At 44.7% G+C, this 18311-nt stretch overlaps 1 protein-coding gene across 1 annotated transcript; it reads right to left on the reverse strand.

Annotated features, from left to right (window-relative positions):
• Window positions 1-293: 293 nt before the first annotated feature.
• Window positions 294-1250, reverse strand: LOC140076474 (olfactory receptor-like protein COR4). Its single transcript, XM_072123001.1, has one exon. It carries the CDS (start codon window positions 1248-1250, stop codon window positions 294-296), a length of 957 nt encoding a protein of 318 aa, XP_071979102.1.
• Window positions 1251-18311: the final 17061 nt, after the last annotated feature.

Consider the following 18311-nt stretch of genomic DNA (forward strand, 5'->3'; position numbering starts at 1 on the left):
TCTTATGACAACCCAACGTTTTTAAATCCAATTGTCATAGATACCAAAAAATGTTTTGCCTGGGGTTACAATGATAAAATATACAGTCCCGACTTACATACAAATTCAACTTACGAACAAACCTACAGACCCTATCTTGTATGTAACCCGGGGACTGCCTGTAATTGAAAAACAGAAGGAAGAAACCCATTTCACATGATCTAGGACCACCATGATCTAGGACCACCATGATGAGGGCACCGATGTTTACACCTGTGTCAATAGCATATGTCATATGATGTTACCCTCTCTATCTAGTGGAATGTGGGGTTGATGGTTGTTTTGCTCCTTTTATACATTATGTGCTGAGCCGCTCTCCTGATCTCATGGTTCCTCATGGTATATATGATCGGGTTGATGAATGGCGTCAGCACTGTGTACAGCAAAGACTTGACTGTTTTCCCATAGAAAGTATCTTCCCCGACTGGAAATATATATATTGTAATCTGAGTCCCATAGAAGATGAAGATGGTGGTGAGATGTGCGCTGCAGGTGGAGAACGCCTTCCACCGTCCTCCAATGGATGTGATCTTTAGGATTGAGATAACAATATAGAAATAGGAGAAGGTGATCGCAACAAAGGGCATGAACATGAGGGGGATAGCAAATATAAAGTCTTCAGTCTCCACCATAGAAGTGTCTGATGAGGCTATGGCCAAGAGGGGGGCAAAGTCACAGAAGAAATGTTCTATGATGTTGGAGCCGCAGAATGTTACATGAAATAATGAGGCAACTTCAATGGGCAACAGGATGAAGCAAATGACCCACGGCCAGAAGATGAAGTGCAGACAAAGCTTGTGGTTCATCACAGCCGCATAGCGTAAAGGATGGCAGATGGCCACATACCGGTCAAAGGCCATCACTGTAAGGATCAAGGACTGAGTGTAAGTGGAGCCGCAGAGCACATAATACTGGATAATACACCCTGTGACGGATATGTCTCCTCCACTCTTCAATATGACATATAACATGTTAGGCATTATATTAGTGGTAAATACGATGTCCGCCACTGAGAGGTTGCGAAGGAACAAGTACATGGGCACTCGGAGGTGGTGGCATGCCGAGACCAAGATAATGATGAAGAAGTTACCAAGAATTATTGCAAAATAAGTCAAGAGAAACAAAACAAACAGTGAGACCTTGAAGTTCTCTGAGTTCTTAAACCCGACAATGAAGAATTCTGTGACTGTTGACCCGTTACCTTCACACATACTTATAGGAGAATCAGTCAACCTGCAACACAACCCATATAGGATATGAATATATATGTACTGTACTATATGCAGGTCAATGGTCATCGACAGAGCAGCCAAGTCGGCCTAGAAGGTGAAACAAGAGTGGACAAAGAGGGGCACACGGCATTTTCACTCACCTCGGGTCTCTATCCAATCTGTCCACACTACTCTCCTCCTATCTGATCACTACTTACTTTCTCTGACATTCTGGCTTTAACCACTCCTGCAGTGCAAAAGCCTATACACCCAAGTAGGAATCTCAAAGATCTGGACATCTGCAAGCTCTTTGAGACTCCTCTGCCTCTCTCTTCAGGAAAGGAGTTAGAAACTTCTGCCACACCACAGTTTCTTCATCCCTGGACTCTGTTTCCCTCCTCACTCTCACTACACCTAGACAACCCAACCAGCAACCCCAGCGCACCAACCTCACAAAACACAGGAGTGCTGAACGGCACCGGAAGAAATCCCTCTCCGAGGAAGACCTTCTATCATACAAGGAGGCGGTGAAATCTACAAATCTGCACTAAACAGGAAAACTTTATAAATCTTTTATTGTCTTTATCTCAGACAACCTCAGACTGAGATTTTCTACCTAAAATTTCCTTCTACGTCCTCTCGCACTCCCACCAACCTCTCTAGTTTCAGCTGAGGATTTTAACTTAAAATCAAAATAGACAGCACCAGGGAAAGTTTCAACCTTCAATCAATGCAACCCACCCAGAATATCCAATTTTCACTCTTTTTCATAAATGTGGGTCACGGCCACAATCTTTCCTCCACCTAACACATCCCTCCCACCAGACCTAACCATTAAAATGTATGTGTCTACACTCCTGCCTTATCCTTTAAGCCTCACGCACAGGCCCTTACTACAGCCTGCCGCCTCCATCTCAAGAACATCTCTCACCTCCGACTCTTCTTCAATCCAGAGTCTACAAAATTACTACATGCCCTCATCATCTCTCTCTTGGACTACTGCAACATTCTTCTCTGTGGTCTCCCAGCTAACTCTCTAATACTCCTCCAATCCATCCTAAACTCTGCTGCCCCGCTCATCCATCTGTCTTCTTGCTTCTCCTCTGCCTCTCCTCTCTGTCAGTCTCTCCACTGGATCCCCATTGCACAGCAAATTCTATATAAAATACTAACCATGACCTACAAAGCCGTCCACAACCTGTCCCCTCCATATATCTCTAACCTAATCAGCCAATATCATCCCACACATAGGGGGTCATTTACTAAGGGCCCGATTCGCGTTTTCCCGACGTGTTACCCGAATATTTCCAATTTGCGCCGATTGTACCTGAATTGCCCCGGGATTGTGGCGCACGCGATCAGATTGTGGCGCATCGGCGCCGGCATGCGCGCGAAGGAAATCGGGGGGTGTGGCCGAACGAAAACCCGATGTATTCGGAAAAACCGCCGCATTTAAAAACCGAAAAAGTGTCGCTTGGGGAGCGCTTACCTTCACCTGGTCCGAGGTGGTGCATTCCGGCGCGATGAGATGACTTTCAGCGCAGCAGCGCCACCTGGTAGACGGCGGAGGAACTACCTTCATAAATCCCGGCCGGACCCGAATCCAGAGCAGAGAACGCGCCGCTGGATCGCGAATGGGCCGGGTAAGTAAATTTGCCCCATAATCTCTGCTCTTCTCAGACCCTTATCCAGGACTTCTCCTGTGGATCTCCTATATTCTAGAACTCTCTTCCACAATGTGTCAGACTATTCACCACCTTCCAAACCTTCAAACGTAACCTGAAAACCCACCAGTTCAGGATCTACGACACACACAATAACAGCCCTGCTCTGCTCCCTCACCTCATGTCTCCATCTACCCCTATTATCCATCTACCCCTCCATCTATTAGCTTGTGAGCCCTTTAGGGCAGGGTCCTCCTGCCGCTTGTTTCCTGATCTCTGTAATCTTGTATTTGTACTTCCAATTGTTCTTGTCTTAATGTAATTGCCAATTATAATAGAACGTAACATATTTTTATACAAAATTGAGGTGTAATTTATGACTCCACTTTTTTGATGAAGTAATATGTAGAGGGGTTTTACACTGTTAATATGGGGGATCACTGATGTAGGATCCTGCCCACCTACAGGATGCACCTGATATTAATAATACAATTTTGTAGAAGCAGATGAATAGGTTCCTATACTAACACCAGACACCTATGTCATGCGCCTTATCGAGCATGCTCTGATCATCTGGTAATGGTCAGGAAATACACATTTCGAGGAACCATCGACCCCTCCATCAGAAATTAGAAATGTCATTGTCTCTATGTATTTGGACAGTAATCTTTGCACCGATGTATCACGACCGGCCTGGATTCCTGCTCTCTCTGTTTTTTTACAATCTACAGAAAATGAGTGAGATCCGAAACTGCAAACATTAGTAAGAAGCATCTCCTCTATATGACGTGTTTTAAAGCTAAAAATGTGCTAAACACAATTAAAAGTTAAAAACATAGAAAATTACATATCACAGAAGTTTCTCTATTTCTATGACTTATTTTTTGTACATTTGTGTAAAAAGTTTTATAGATAATTTGAGCAATAGCAGTGAAGATCCCAACCCAAACCATAGACATAGAGGTAACAGCAGAAAAAAGACAAATCATTACACTTATGGAAAGACGTGACCTTAAGTTATGGAAGTCATTCAAGTCAGAAGGAGAAATACACGGTTTTCTTTTAGCTTTTCCAATCTAACTACGGTGTTTTTTTAATGTTACATATGAACGTCCCATTACACTGGATGATGACCATCAGAATTCTTCTTATTATATTTCTTCTGATTTTATGACAATTATTTCTTCAACTGATAACTAAGCTGCTGTTTTCACTATCGGTTATTTACTATTTTATTTCATTTTCTTTTTAATTCTTGTTGAACTAAGTTCACACGACTGTCAGAATTTCCGTAATTTATCTTGGTTAAAAAAGAAAGAAAACAGATGATAAACAGATTAACAAATCATTGATCTATATCTCATGTCTATTTATCTATTTCTTCTGACTACCCCTTCTATCTATCTCATATCTATCTATCTCATATCTATCTATCTATCTATCTATCTATCTATCTATCTATCTATCTATCTATCTATCTATCCATGTTATATCTAACTGTCTATCTATCTCATATCTATCTATCTATCTATCTATCTATCTATCTATCTATCTATCTATCTCATATCTATCTATCTATCTATCTCATATCTATCTATCTATCTATCTATCTATCTATCTATCTCTCTATCTATCTATCTATCTATGTTATATCTATCTATCTATCTATCTATCTGACATGAGTTTATGCTGACCCCGCTACTGCCGCACATAACCTAAACTCACATCTAAATTTCTATCTATCTCACATGTATCTATAGTCTATCTATCATCTATTTATGTATCTATAGATATATGTATAGATTAACTATATATTATCTATCACAAAAAACCTGATGTAATAACTGATGGAAAAAACTGAGACTTATTCTAACTATCCGTCTCCTATTGACTTCAGTGTAATAATTACATCATCATACATGTGTATTTTACAAACAGTATAAAGTACTGCAGCCACCATCAATAACAATTTACATTGCTGTCAATGAGATTGTTAATTGATATAAAATCCATGTTACTTACATTTTTTAACATAGGTTTGAACGGTAATGTGAACCGAGCCTTGGCAATAATAACAATAATAATTGGTAAAATAAAAGTAGTATATTACCAGTAGTATTACCAACAACACGAGAAATAGTGATAATTAAAATAATATTAATCAGATTCATAATAATCCTAATAATAACTTTTTCAAATTTTTCTTCTTTTTTCTGACTTAAAACTGATTTTTTTCCCTTTAATACAAGACATATAATATTTTTTCTCTTATTTTCATGATTAAAAAATAACATTCAAATTTTTTCTAATTCTAGTTCTAATCGGTGCAGCTGTGGTTAGAATTGGGTCAATAGTTATAGAGTTGATAATAATAGTAAAAATAATTGAAATTGTAGAAAAATAAATGTAACAGTGGTGATAATAATTATATTACTGATAAAAGTCATAACGATTTTGATTCTTGTAACATTATTTTTGGATCTACTTACCGTTTCTTAATTTTAGAATTAGTTTTTTTCACTAAATTACTAATCACTTTCAACAAATATCTGGTTCTGGTACAATGTGCACAGATAAGTTGCACCGTCCCTCCTCCTATATAGGGAGATCAGCTCCAGTGACGCCCCCCTGCCCAAATTTACCCTGCAGTTCACTCATCTTTTATATGTTCCCCACGGGACCCCAGGGAGAGGCTGACGTACTGTCTCTCGTGTATAATTAGGAATCCACAAAGTTGAGAAAAATGAATGGAATAAAATGTATTGGATTAGACCTGATGATGACAAGTGTTACCCTGGGGACCGGTGACAATGAACGGAAGTGGCGAGAAATAACGGACTGTGTTTGTGGGGCAGTGTCTCTTATATCAGCCGACCGATACTCCTTATACTACGACTGATAACGTCACACAAACCCCCTATTAATCCCAAAACAGGAGAAGATAGTAAAATGAAGGGTATTTGATGAAATTTGATTTGGAAATCAATGACAGGCAGATAATAAGTTAGAATGCACCAGGAAAGATATAGATACATATAGTAAGTATAAATTCAGGAATTCTAAGGGATTTCTTACTATAGGAGCAGAGGGACTGGGACTTTCCTGTAAGACATCCCAGATTCCTGGATTAGGAACGTCTAGAACATCAACCTAGTTATTAAGTTGATGTTATATTTGGATCCTGAAATAGATTGTTCATCTTCAGTAATCGGGAACTAAATAGGGATATTGGGGATCATTCACTAAGGGTCGTACTGCACTTTCGTTGGACTGTGCACCTTTTTTGGGGCTAAAATGCTTGCACAGGTGTGTGGGTTGGGTTTTTGTGGCGCACACGACCCTTTTGTGGTGCAGCTGTGGGGCTTCCATGCGACACAAATTAGGGGACGTGCCATTGGTCGGTCCGACTGATTCGGACTGAACGCCGTATTTAGCTTTTAAATTGTGTCACAAGCCCTATGTTTAAAATGCACCACAAAAAAGATGGTGAACTCTGTCGGACCTGAGCGGGGAAGAGACACATTCATGATTTCAGCCGCACGCAGCGTTATAGATGGACAATACACTTTCTGTGAACTCCGGTGACCCTGCAAGTAATTGTGCCCCATTGTCTTCTTCTAGGTCACATCTGAAGGATAATAGGTTACACTGGATGATTGTTTTGTGATGTTTCTCTCATCTTTTGATGTCTTTATTGACGATGGTCGTATTTGCATTAAACTTTAGGAAATTTTCACTCTTATCAACTTAATCAAAACTTTTAAAAACTTTCCCATGACATTGAGTTGGCTTTTGTATGAATATTGGGCCATATGGACAAAGTGACTTTTATTGTGAAACTTCTACCAGCATTATCCAGAGATTGCTCCATTCATTAGGGAATAACATATTGTTTTCTCCCCGGTGGTTTATTAGAAAGGAAAAACAAACATTTGGTTACAAAACAAAGGATTCCTCGAAGGAGAAGACGTCCAAACAACAACATCCTGGGAGCAGATCCCCAGGGACGCTGGAGGAAGCCTGAAAGGAGTAGCAGCCATTTACTCATTATTCTTGGCTTGTTAAGTGACAATTATCGTTGATTAGGGACTAATTACTGCTAAAGTAACTCTTATACTCCCAATATAATCATACAACTAGACTTGTATCTGTAACAAACCTGTTCAGCAACAGCACAACCACAACCTAGCTGTAAGTGGTGGCAAACTCACCCTGTGACATCCCTGCGGGGTAAGGCCCTGCCCGCAGTAGATAAACTGCCCTGACAAGGGCGAACCCACTATCAGGAACCTAACTTATGGTCCCTGAGTGACCCTACAAGGTAACAAGGAAGACTTACTTCGTCTTGAGGTTGCTGGATGGTGGAGGGGACAGGTAACAGGAATTTGGATATTGACCAGTGTTCAAACGAGAAAACCAACACAAGTCTGAGACAGGGAAAGCGGGGATACACTGGGAGATACACGACACTGAGGGACAAACAACAGATACAGACAGACAAGTGGAGTCAAACAAAACCGGGTAAAAACCAAGATGGCGGCAAAGGTACAAAATCGCATAGCAATAGAATGGTCTATAAGCATAGCAGAGGTCAAATGACACAATAGCACTAGATAGCAAAGACTGAATAACCAGCAAGGTCTGATGGGAGAAGGTGACAATTCCTGGACACATCTCCAGCGGGAGCTGTCCATCAGGCTAGGAATAGTAACCCTTGATGAGCTGCTAAACTGCAAAGAGCAGGTTGTGGCTCAATCAAACCAAATACAGAAACCTAAGCCACAGTTCACACACAGAAACAAATTAACGCCACCTATTCTGCCAACTGCGGATAGAGGGACGTTTTGGCACAGGCGTTACTGTATCTTTTACACGGAACAATATTCAATAGCTGTCAGGGCTGTTGCCTGCATCCAATTTGGTCGTGTGAACAAGGCCTTAGAGCAAACAGACCTTCTGCTTAATGTGGGGATACAGCTGTATACCGTGTAATACACAGCGGACAACATTTGATAAGTGCTAGGCTGGGGGGGGGGGTCATTTTCTGGTTTTTAGTAACCTTTAACCTTAAATTGAAAGAACATGACTCAAACTGTGAATACCATGAAAGGTTTCTTATACTATTCACTAAAATATTATTGGCATGTAATTCAGGAAGCAGCAATACCCCCTTACTTACCAAAGTACTATCATTACATACATGAAATCCATGGAATCACCATAAATGTTTTGTATAAAATCTGACTTCTCATCATTAGTACCCAAGCATATGACACACACACTCTGGAGAGCTTAGTTTTTGTCTATGTCTGTTGCCTGTTGGAGTTATTACTACAAGAGACAATTTTTTTTCCTTTAGTTAATATACCATATATACTCGAGTATAAGCCTAGTTTTTCAGCACAAAAAAATGCGCTGAAACCCCCAAACTCGGCTTATACTCGAGTAAAAAAAATAGGTTTTACCAGGTTTTTGTGGTAAAATTAGGGGCCTCGGCTTATACTTGGGTCGGCTTATACTCGAGTATATACGGTGGGTCGTAAGCTCAGGAAACTGCCATGACTTATTGGTTCGAATTATTGGTTGCCCTAGTTCAAAGGGGCAGAGTATCACATGTTGGCAGCCTATATGGGACACAGTGTCAAGGACGCGACACTGTCCAACAGAATTTGGCTTCCACCTTGTTGTACTCCGTACTCGGAGCAAGATGGAGAAGACTGATATAATTCTCTATAGGAGACGCTGTGGCCTGTGACCTGTTTTATTGAGCTCCTGAGCTTGTTAGAGGTAACAAAGTGATGCGATCTGTTATATTATGACAATGGACTTGCATTGACCTTGGAAATTGTCCAAGCTGTTTTGTAATAATTATTTTGGAAAATCAAATAAAATATTGTAATAGCAGCAAGAAAACTTATTGCATCACAGTGGAAGACACTACATAACCCAAACATGGGGAAGTATACAACAGAGTTAATATATCATAAAATTGTATAATATATGCATTATGAATAGAGATGAGCGAACACTAAAATGCTCGGGTACTCGTTATTCGAGACGAACTTTTCCCGATGCTCGAGTGCTCGTCTCGAATAACGAACCCCATTGAAGTCAATGGGAGACTCGAGCATTTTTCAAGGGGACCAAGGCTCTGCACAGGGAAGCTTGGCCAAACACCTGGGAACCTCAGAAAAGGATGGAAACACCACGGAAATGGACAGGAAACAGCAGGGGCAGCATGCATGGATGCCTCTGAGGCTGCTTAATCGCACCATTATGCCAAAATTATGGGCAACAGCATGGCCATGACAGAGTGACAGAATGAAGCTAGATAGCATCTAAAACATCCAATAATTGACCCTGACACTATAGGGGACGGCATGCAGAGGCAGCGGCAGCAGCGGCAGGCTAGAGAGTGGCATGGCGACATACCCTAAATGGACTCAGGCTTCAAACCAATGGGTGGCAGAGAGGAACCAAAGGAGGTGAGCAAGAAGCGCTCAAATAATATCGGTACATGATAAAAGTTTGCCAGTATATTTTGTGGATTACACAGCAGGGTGGCGACAAAGTTAACATGGAAGCCATGAAAACAACCCAAAATTCTGCCTGACACAGCTCGTTTGATAAGGGGACCATGTATGCTTACAGTTCATGCCAGTCGCTGCACTGGCTGCCAGTCTCCTTTCGAATACAGTTTAAAATAATAATAACCCTCATCCATAAAGCTCTGTATAATGCTGCACCCCCCTACCTCTCCTCTCTTATCTCTGTCTATCGCCCAACCCGTGCTCTTAGATCCGCCAGTGATCTTAGATTAACCTCTACCCTAGTGCGGACCTCCCACTCGCGTCTCCAAGACTTCTCTAGAGCTGCACCAATTCTATGGAATGCTCTGCCCCGGACTATCAGACTAATACCTAACCTCCAAAGTTTCAAACGTGCTCTTAAAACCCATTTCTTTAGGCAAGCCTATAACACTCATTAACTGCATGAAGTTTTAACTCTTCTACTAACCCGTCCTGTGTCGTCCTCCCATCTGTTATCCAGCAACCAACAGGCACCAGACTTCTCTGCAGTCCCATTCACCCTGGACCTGGTATATAAGATGACGGCTGAGTGGTTCAAGCGACAGCAATTCCATTTATTATATTTTTTTCTATTCCCTAAGAAGAATGGCTTGACCATTAAATATTCTTTTACCTCGTGTTACCCCATCATCTTCATAAACCGTAAGCTCTGGCGAGCAGGGACCTCACTCCTGTTGTTCCATACAAATGTTGTGCTCTGTTACATTACATTTGTATTTGTTTCCTATGATTTGTAAAGCGCTGCAGAATATGATGACGCTATATAAATTAAGATTATTATTATTATGGAGGCAGTGAACTAGTAGTAGATTAAAGGTGCTGCAACTATGTTAGTTGGATCTTGGGATGGAGCTGGCGCTCTGCAGCCAGGCGAGCTTTCGCCAATCCAAGCCCCTGTCTCTAGGCTACTCCCCAAACAGCACTTCTAAGAACCTTTTGTATAAGATCAAGTGTAGTAGCGTTCTTATAAGTTTAGGATATGGCGGGTGAGGGGAATGTAAACAGATGCGCAAGAAGCGCTGAAATAATATCCCTAAATGGTAAAAGTTTGCAAGTATATTTTGTGGATTACACAGCAGGGTGGCGACAAAGTTAACAACTTTGATGTGGAATGCCCTGTAATAGCTCTTGGGCGGTGTGCCTTTTATCGCCTAGGCTCAGCAGTTTCAGCACCGCCTGCTGTCGCTTAGCGACGGCACTGCTGCTGTGCCTAGAGCTACCGACTGATGGCGCCATGCCCACGGATGGTAATTCGGAGGAGGAGGAGGTGGAGGAGGGGTGGGAGGAGGTATAGTAGGCCTTTGAGACCTGGACCGAGGTAGGCCCCGCAATTCTCTGCGTCGGCAGTATATGACCAGCCCCAGGGTCAGACTCGGTCCCAGCCTGCACCAAGTTAAGTGTAGTAGCGTTCTTATAAGTTTGGGATATGGCGGGTGAGGGGAATGTAAACAGATGCGCAAGAAGCGCATGATGCGCATGGAGCTGGCGCTCCGCTGCCAGGCGAGCTTTCGCCAATCCAAGCCCCTGTCTCTAGGCTACTCCCCAAACAGCACTTCTAAGAACCTTTTGTATAAGATCAAGTGTAGTAGCGTTCTTATAAGTTTAGGATATGCCGGGGGAGGGGAATGTAAACAGATGCGCAAGAAGCGCTGAAATAATATCCCTAAATGGTAAAAGTTTGCCAGTATATTTTGTGGATAACACAGCAGGGTGGCGACAAAGTTAACAACTTTAATGTGGAATCCATGAAAACAACCCAAATTTCTGCCTGACACACCTCGTTTGATAAAGGGACGATGTATGGAGACAGCTATATGGACGACTTTTGGAGGTAGCAATGGAGACAGCGTGTGGAGGCTGCTATGGAGACAATTTAATTTGGATAGTGCCTGTATGTGGCAGTCCCAAACATTTTTCAAACCAGAGGAGCAGGTAGGTGGCCCTCCAGTAAAATGGAATAGATTGAGTGCCTGTATGTGGCAGTCCCAAAAATGTTTCAAACCAGAGGAGCAGGTAGGTGGCCCTGCAGTAAAATGGAATAGATTGAGTGCCTGTATGTGGCAGTCCCAAAAATTTTTCAAAACAGAGGAGCAGGTAGGTGGCCCTCCAGTAAAATGGAATAGATTGAGTGCCTGTATGTGGCAGTCCCAAACATTTTTCAAACCAGAGGAGCAGGTAGGTGGCCCTCCAGTAAAATGGAATAGATTGAGTGCCTGCATGTGGCAGTCCCAAAAATGTTTCAAACCAGAGGAGCAGGTAGGTGGCCCTGCAGTAAAATGGAATAGATTGAGTGCCTGTATGTGGCAGTCCCAAACATTTTTCAAACCAGAGGAGCAGGTAGGTGGCCCTCCAGTAAAATGGAATAGATTGAGTGCCTGTATGTGGCAGTCCCAAACATTTTTCAAACCAGAGGAGCAGGTAGGTGGCCCTCCAGTAAAATGGAATAGATTGAGTGCCTGTATGTGGCAGTCCCAAAAATTTTTTAAAACAGAGGACCGGGTAGGTGGCCCTCCAGAAAAATGGAATAGATTGAGTGCCTGTATGTGGCACTCACAAAAATTGTTTCAAACAGAGGACCGGGTAGGTGGCCCTCCAGAAAAATTAAATGCATGAAGTACTATAGCAAGAGCCAGTGGGCCCTGTCAAAAAATAGCCATTTTCCTCTGCTTTACTGTACAAAGAGGAGGAGAAGGAGGAAAATGAGGAGGAGGAGGAGTGGATCAATTATTTAGGTTGAGCTTCCTTCACCTGGTGGAGATTGGAAATTATGAGAAATCCAGCCTTTATTCATTTTAATAAGCGTCAGCCTGTCAGCGCTGTCAGTCGACAGGCGTGTACGCTTATCGGTGATGATGCCACCAGCTGCACTGAAAACCCGCTCGGACAAGACGCTAGCGGCAGGGCAGGCAAGAACCTCCAAGGCGTACAGCGCCAGTTCGTGCCACATGTCCAGCTTTGAAACCCAGTAGTTGTAGGGAGCTGTGTGATCATTTAGGACGATGGTATGGTCAGCTACGTACTCCCTCACCATCTTTCTGTAAAGATCAGCCCTACTCTGCCGAGACTGGGGACAGGTGACAGTGTCTTGCTGGGGTGACATAAAGCTGGCAAAAGCCTTGTAAAGCGTACCCTTGCCAGTGCTGGACAAGCTGCCTGCTCGCCTACTCTCCCTCGCTACTTGTCCCGCAGAACTACGCACTCTGCCGCTAGCGCTGTCAGAAGGGAAATACTGTTTCAGCTTGTGCACCAGGGCCTGCTGGTATTCATGCATTCTCACACTCCTTTCCTCTGCAGGGATGAGAGTGGAAAGATTTTGCTTGTACCGTGGGTCCAGGAGAGTGAACACCCAGTAATCGGTGCTGGAATAAATTCTTTGAACGCGAGGGTCACGGGATAGGCAGCCTAGCATGAAATCTGCCATATGCGCCAGAGTACCAACGCGTAAGAATTCACTCCCCTCACTGGCCTGACTGTCCATTTCCTCCTCCTCCAACTCCTCCAACTCCTCTTCTTCTGCCCATACACGCTGAACAGTGAAGGACTCAACAATGGTCCCCTCTTGTGTCTCGCCAACATTCTCCTCCTCTTCCTCCTCATCCTCCTCCACCTCCACCTCCTCCGATATGCGCTGAGAAACAGACCTGAGGGTGCTTTGGCTATCAACAAGGGAATATTCTTCCCCTGTCTCTTGTGACGAGCGCAAAGCTTCCGACTTCATGCTGACCAGAGAGTTTTTCAACAGGCCAAGCAGCGGGATGGTGAGGCTGATGATGGCGGCATCGCCACTGACCATCTGTGTTGACTCCTCAAAGTTACTCAGCACCTGACAGATATCAGACATCCACGTCCACTCCTCATTGTAGACTTGAGGAAGCTGACTGACCTGACTACCAGTTCTGGTGGAAGTTGACATCTGGCAGTCTACAATCGCTCTGCGCTGCTGGTAAACTCTGGATAACATGGTCAGTGTTGAATTCCACCTCGTGGGCACGTCGCACAACAGTCGGTGAGCGGGCAGTTGGAGGCGGCGCTGCGCTGCCCTGAGAGTGGCAGCATCTGGGCTGGACTTCCTGAAATGCGCACAGATGCGGCGCACCTTCGTGAGCAAATCAGACAGATTGGGGTATGTCTTGAGGAAACGCTGAACTATCAGATTTAACACATGGGCCAGGCATGGCACATGTGTCAGTCTGCCGAGTTGCAGAGCCGCCACCAGGTTACGGCCGTTGTCACACACAACCATTCCCGGCTTGAGGTTCAGCGGTGCCAGCCACAGATCAGTCTGCGCCGTGATGCCCTGTAATAGCTCTTGGGCGGTGTGCCTTTTGTCGCCTAGGCTCAGCAGTTTGAGCACCGCCTGCTGTCGCTTAGCGACGGCACTGCTGCTGTGCCTAGAGCTACCGACTGATGGCGCCGTGCCCACGGATGGTAGTTCGGAGGAGGAGGTGGAGGAGGGGTGGGAGGAGGAGGAGGCATAGTAGGCCTGAAACACCTGGACCGAGGTAGGCCCCGCAATCCTCGGCGTCGGCAGTATATGACCAGCCCCAGGGTCAGACTCGCTCCCAGCCTCCACCAAGTTAACCCAATGTGCCGTCAGCGATATATAGTGGCCCTGCCCGGCAGCACTCGTCCACGTGTCCGTGGTCAGGTGGACCTTGTCAGAAACGGCGTTGGTCAGGGCACGGATGATGTTGTCTGACACGTGCTGGTGCAGGGCTGGGACGGCACATCGGGAAAAGTAGTGGCGGCTGGGGACCGAATACCGAGGGGCGGCCGCCGCCATGAGGTTGCGAAAGGCCTCGGTCTCTACTAGCCTATAGGGCAGCATCTCCAGGCTAAGCAATCTGGAGATGTGCACATTAAGGGCTTGGGCGTGCGGGTGGGTTGCACTATATTTGCGTTTCCGCTCCAGCGTCTGGGGTATGGAGAGCTGAACACTGGTGGATGCTGTGGAGGATCGTGGAGGCGACGATGGGGTTTTTGTGGCAGGGTCCTGGGCAGGGGGCTGACTATCAGCTGACACAGGGGAAGGAGCAGTGGTGTGCACGGCCGGAGGTGAACGGGCTTGTTGCCACTGAGTGGGGTGCTTAGCATTCATATGCCTGCGCATACTGGTGGTAGTTAAGCTAGTAGTGGTGGAACCCCTGCTGAGCCTGGTTTGGCAAATGCTGCACACCACAGTCCGTCGGTCATCCGGTGTTTCCTTAAAGAACCTCCAGACTTCTGAAGATCTAGCCCTCGCCGCAAGAGCCCTCGCCACGGGAGCTTCACTAGTTGACACATTTGGCGCTGATGCACCAGCTCTGGCCCTGCCTCTCCGTCTGGCCCCACCACTGCCTCTTCCAACCTGTTCTGGTCGAGGACTCTCCTCCGTCTCAGAAGCACTGTGTTCACCCGGCCTCTCAACCCAGTTTGGGTCTGTCACCTCATCATCCTCCGATCCCTCAGTCTGCTCCCCCCTCGGACTTCCTGCCCTGACAACAACTTCCCCACTGTCTGACAACCGTGTCTCCTCATCGTCGGACACCTCTTTACACACTTCCACTACGTCAAGAAGGTCATCATCACCCACAGACTGTGACTGGTGGAAAACCTGGGCATCGGAAAATTGCTCAGCAGCAACCGGACAAGTGGTTTGTGACTGTGGGAAGGGTCCAGAAAACAGTTCCTCAGAGTATGCCGGTTCAAATGCCAAATTTTCCTGGGAGGGGGCAGACTGGGGGGGAGGAGGCTGAGGTGCAGGAGCTGGAGGAGTGGCGATTTCGGTGACATGGGTGGACTGCGTGGAAGACTGACTGGTGGTGGACAAATTGCTCGAAGCATTGTCAGCAATCCACGACATCACCTGTTCGCACTGTTCTTGTCTCAACAGTGCTCTACCACGAGTCCCAGTAACTTCAGACATGAACCTAGGGAGTGTAGCTCTGCGGCGTTCCCCTGCTCCCTCATCAGCAGGTTGTGTCTCACCCCGCCCAGGACCACGGCCTCTGACCCCTGCAGTAGTTGGACGCCCACGTCCCCGCCCTCGTCCTCTACCCCTAGCCCTCGGGTTAAACATTTTTAAAATGAGAGTTATAACTTTATTTTTTTTTTTACTTTTTTTTGTTTTTTTTTGTGTTTTTTTGTGTTTTTTGTTTTTTTTTGAGTTTTTAAAACCAAACAATGCTATCCTATTGCTATGGCTATTTTCTAGCCAAGTATCAAAGCACACTACTATGCCAGATGAGATGACACTGAGTTAGTGCCTAATTGAAATCCAACCCCTACTAAATTTTCCCACTTCGGTCTTTGCTATGGATATGTGCGTCACTAAGCGCAGAACACAGCGGTCGCAAGTCTCACTACAAATTGCTCAGAATTGGCTAGTACATGCACTGCAGAAAGTACAGCCACCAGCAGATCAACCAGAAATCAAATATATAGAACGCTACTGTAGGCGTAAGTAAGCTGTTTGTATTCTCCTATGGCTATTTTCTAGCCAAGTATCAAAGCACACTAATATGCCAGATGAGATGACACTGAGTTAGTGCCTAATTGAAATCCAACCCCTACTAAATTTTCCCACTTCGGTCTTTGCTATGGATATGTGTGCCACTAAGAGCTAAACACAACGGTAGCAAGTCCCCCTGCTAATTCCTCACAAAATGGTACTAGATGCAAATTAAAATAAAAAAAGTAGAACGTTATTGTAGCCCTAAGAAGGGCTGTTGGGTTCTTGGAGAATCACTCCTGCCTAACAGTAAGCTAATAGAACACCCTAACGCTTTCCCTGACCAGCAGCAGCTCTCTCCCTAGCGGCATCCAGACACAGAATGATCCGAGCAGCGCGGGCAGCGGCTAGTCTATCCCAGGGTCACCTGATCTGGCCAGCCAACCACTGCTATCGACGTGTAAGGGTACCACGTCATGCTGGGTGGAGTGCAGAGTCTCCTGGCTTGTGATTGGCTCTGTTTCTGGCCGCCAAAAAGCAAAACGGCGGGAGCTGCCATTTTCTCGAGCGGGCGAAGTATTCGTCCGAGCAACGAGCAGTTTCGAGTACCCTAATGCTCGACCGAGCATCAAGCTCGGACGAGCATGTTCGCTCATCTCTAATTATGAATTAACCATGGGATCAAATTATCTAATATCTATTATGGGCTAATACTAATAATAAAAGGAAACAAAAAAAAAAATTAAATAATGTAGTTTGTGATCAGTAGTAAAATATTTCTTAGAGGTTTTTGTCAATGGGGGTCATTTACTAAGGGCCCGATTCGTGTTTTCCTGACGTGTTACCCGAATATTTCCAATTTGCGCCGATTTTCCCTGAATTGCCCCGAGATTCTGGCGCACGCGATCGGATTTGTGGGGCATCGGCGCATGCACGCGACGGAAATCGAGGGGCGTGGCTGAGCGAAAACCCGACAGATTCGGAAAAACCGCCGCACTTAAAACAATAAAAGTGTCACTTGGGACGCACTTACCTTCACTTGGTCCGGCTCAGTGAAGTTGAGTGCGTTCAGATGCTTTTCAGCGCAGCAGCGCCACCTGGCGGACGTCGGAGGAACTACCTTAGTGAATCCCGGCCGGACCCGTAAGTAAATCTGCCCCAATACTTGAAGACTCTAATCTATTCATAGCATCATAACTAAGAAATGAATTGTGGAATTATGTAAGTCAGAAGTGAAGTTTAGACAAAATTGCAAGTTGCATTTAAAATCATGAACATTGCTGAATCTGCATCATGTAAAATCTAAATATAAACAATGTACTTTCCCCAGTAATAGAAAAAAAACTTTCATATGCTGGGGTAAAAATGGCCCCCATCACGGTTCCACCAAAATTGGTAGAAGAATTGTCTATCATGCAAATATCATGTGTTTTTATAAAATATCTTACAGAACTCCCCAATTCATGTTCAATAGTGAAATGCAATACCTCTATATACACCCCCAATATCCACAACATGTTGATTTACTCCCTCATTCTCTTACCATGTTAAAGAATTTCCCCAGTCTAAAGCCTCTACAAGAGAGCACATCTATGAGAAGACTACTCCCCAAATTGGAGCTGAGCGGGTCTATTTACTGATTCATAGATTCTGTATTAATCTGGAAATTTTCCGGCATCAAATCAAATTCAAAATATTCCTGATTAGTTTTGGATAAATCTTGTAAAATAAACAGTAATAATGGAAGTCTAACAGATACATTAAAATGTTCATTGAATTTAATGGACTTTTAATGGCTTCAGATATTGTCTGTTTGCACCACTTCCCATGGGCTTCCTTTATTATGTTGTTAGTGAAAACTGAAAATAAAAAAGGGGACTAGAGGGGAGTAAATACTAAATTCTAGGACAATTGGAGAAATAATAGATTTAGACCTGGAGCAAATCTTTTGAAAAACTCAGCAAAGTCTCTACTAATCCAATCTTTGATGATTCTGTCACAATTCGGAGGGGCGAACTGTCAGAGTCTCTGAAGAAAGAGTCTGTGGACCCTCTGGACCACCGCAGGGGTGGGTATCAGAGCCGCGGTGGAAGCCAAGGTAACTGATGCAGAAAACAGTCCAAGCCTGGAATGATAGCAGGAACACAGGTTAATACTGGTAACGTTGGTACGGGCTGAAGACACCACTAGGCAGGAATGGACCACAGGAACGGACCACAGGAATGGACCACAGGAACGGACCACAGGAACGAACAACAGGGCACACAGGGATGGCAGGACCTCAAGAAGGCACGACCTCAGGAAGGCAGGACCTCAGGAAGGCAGGACCTCAGGAAGGGAGGATCTCAGAAAGGCAGGACCTCAGGAAGGCAGGACC

This window comes from Engystomops pustulosus, chromosome 9 (genome assembly GCF_040894005.1).
Source record: "Engystomops pustulosus chromosome 9, aEngPut4.maternal, whole genome shotgun sequence".
Classification (NCBI taxonomy): domain Eukaryota; kingdom Metazoa; phylum Chordata; class Amphibia; order Anura; family Leptodactylidae; genus Engystomops; species Engystomops pustulosus.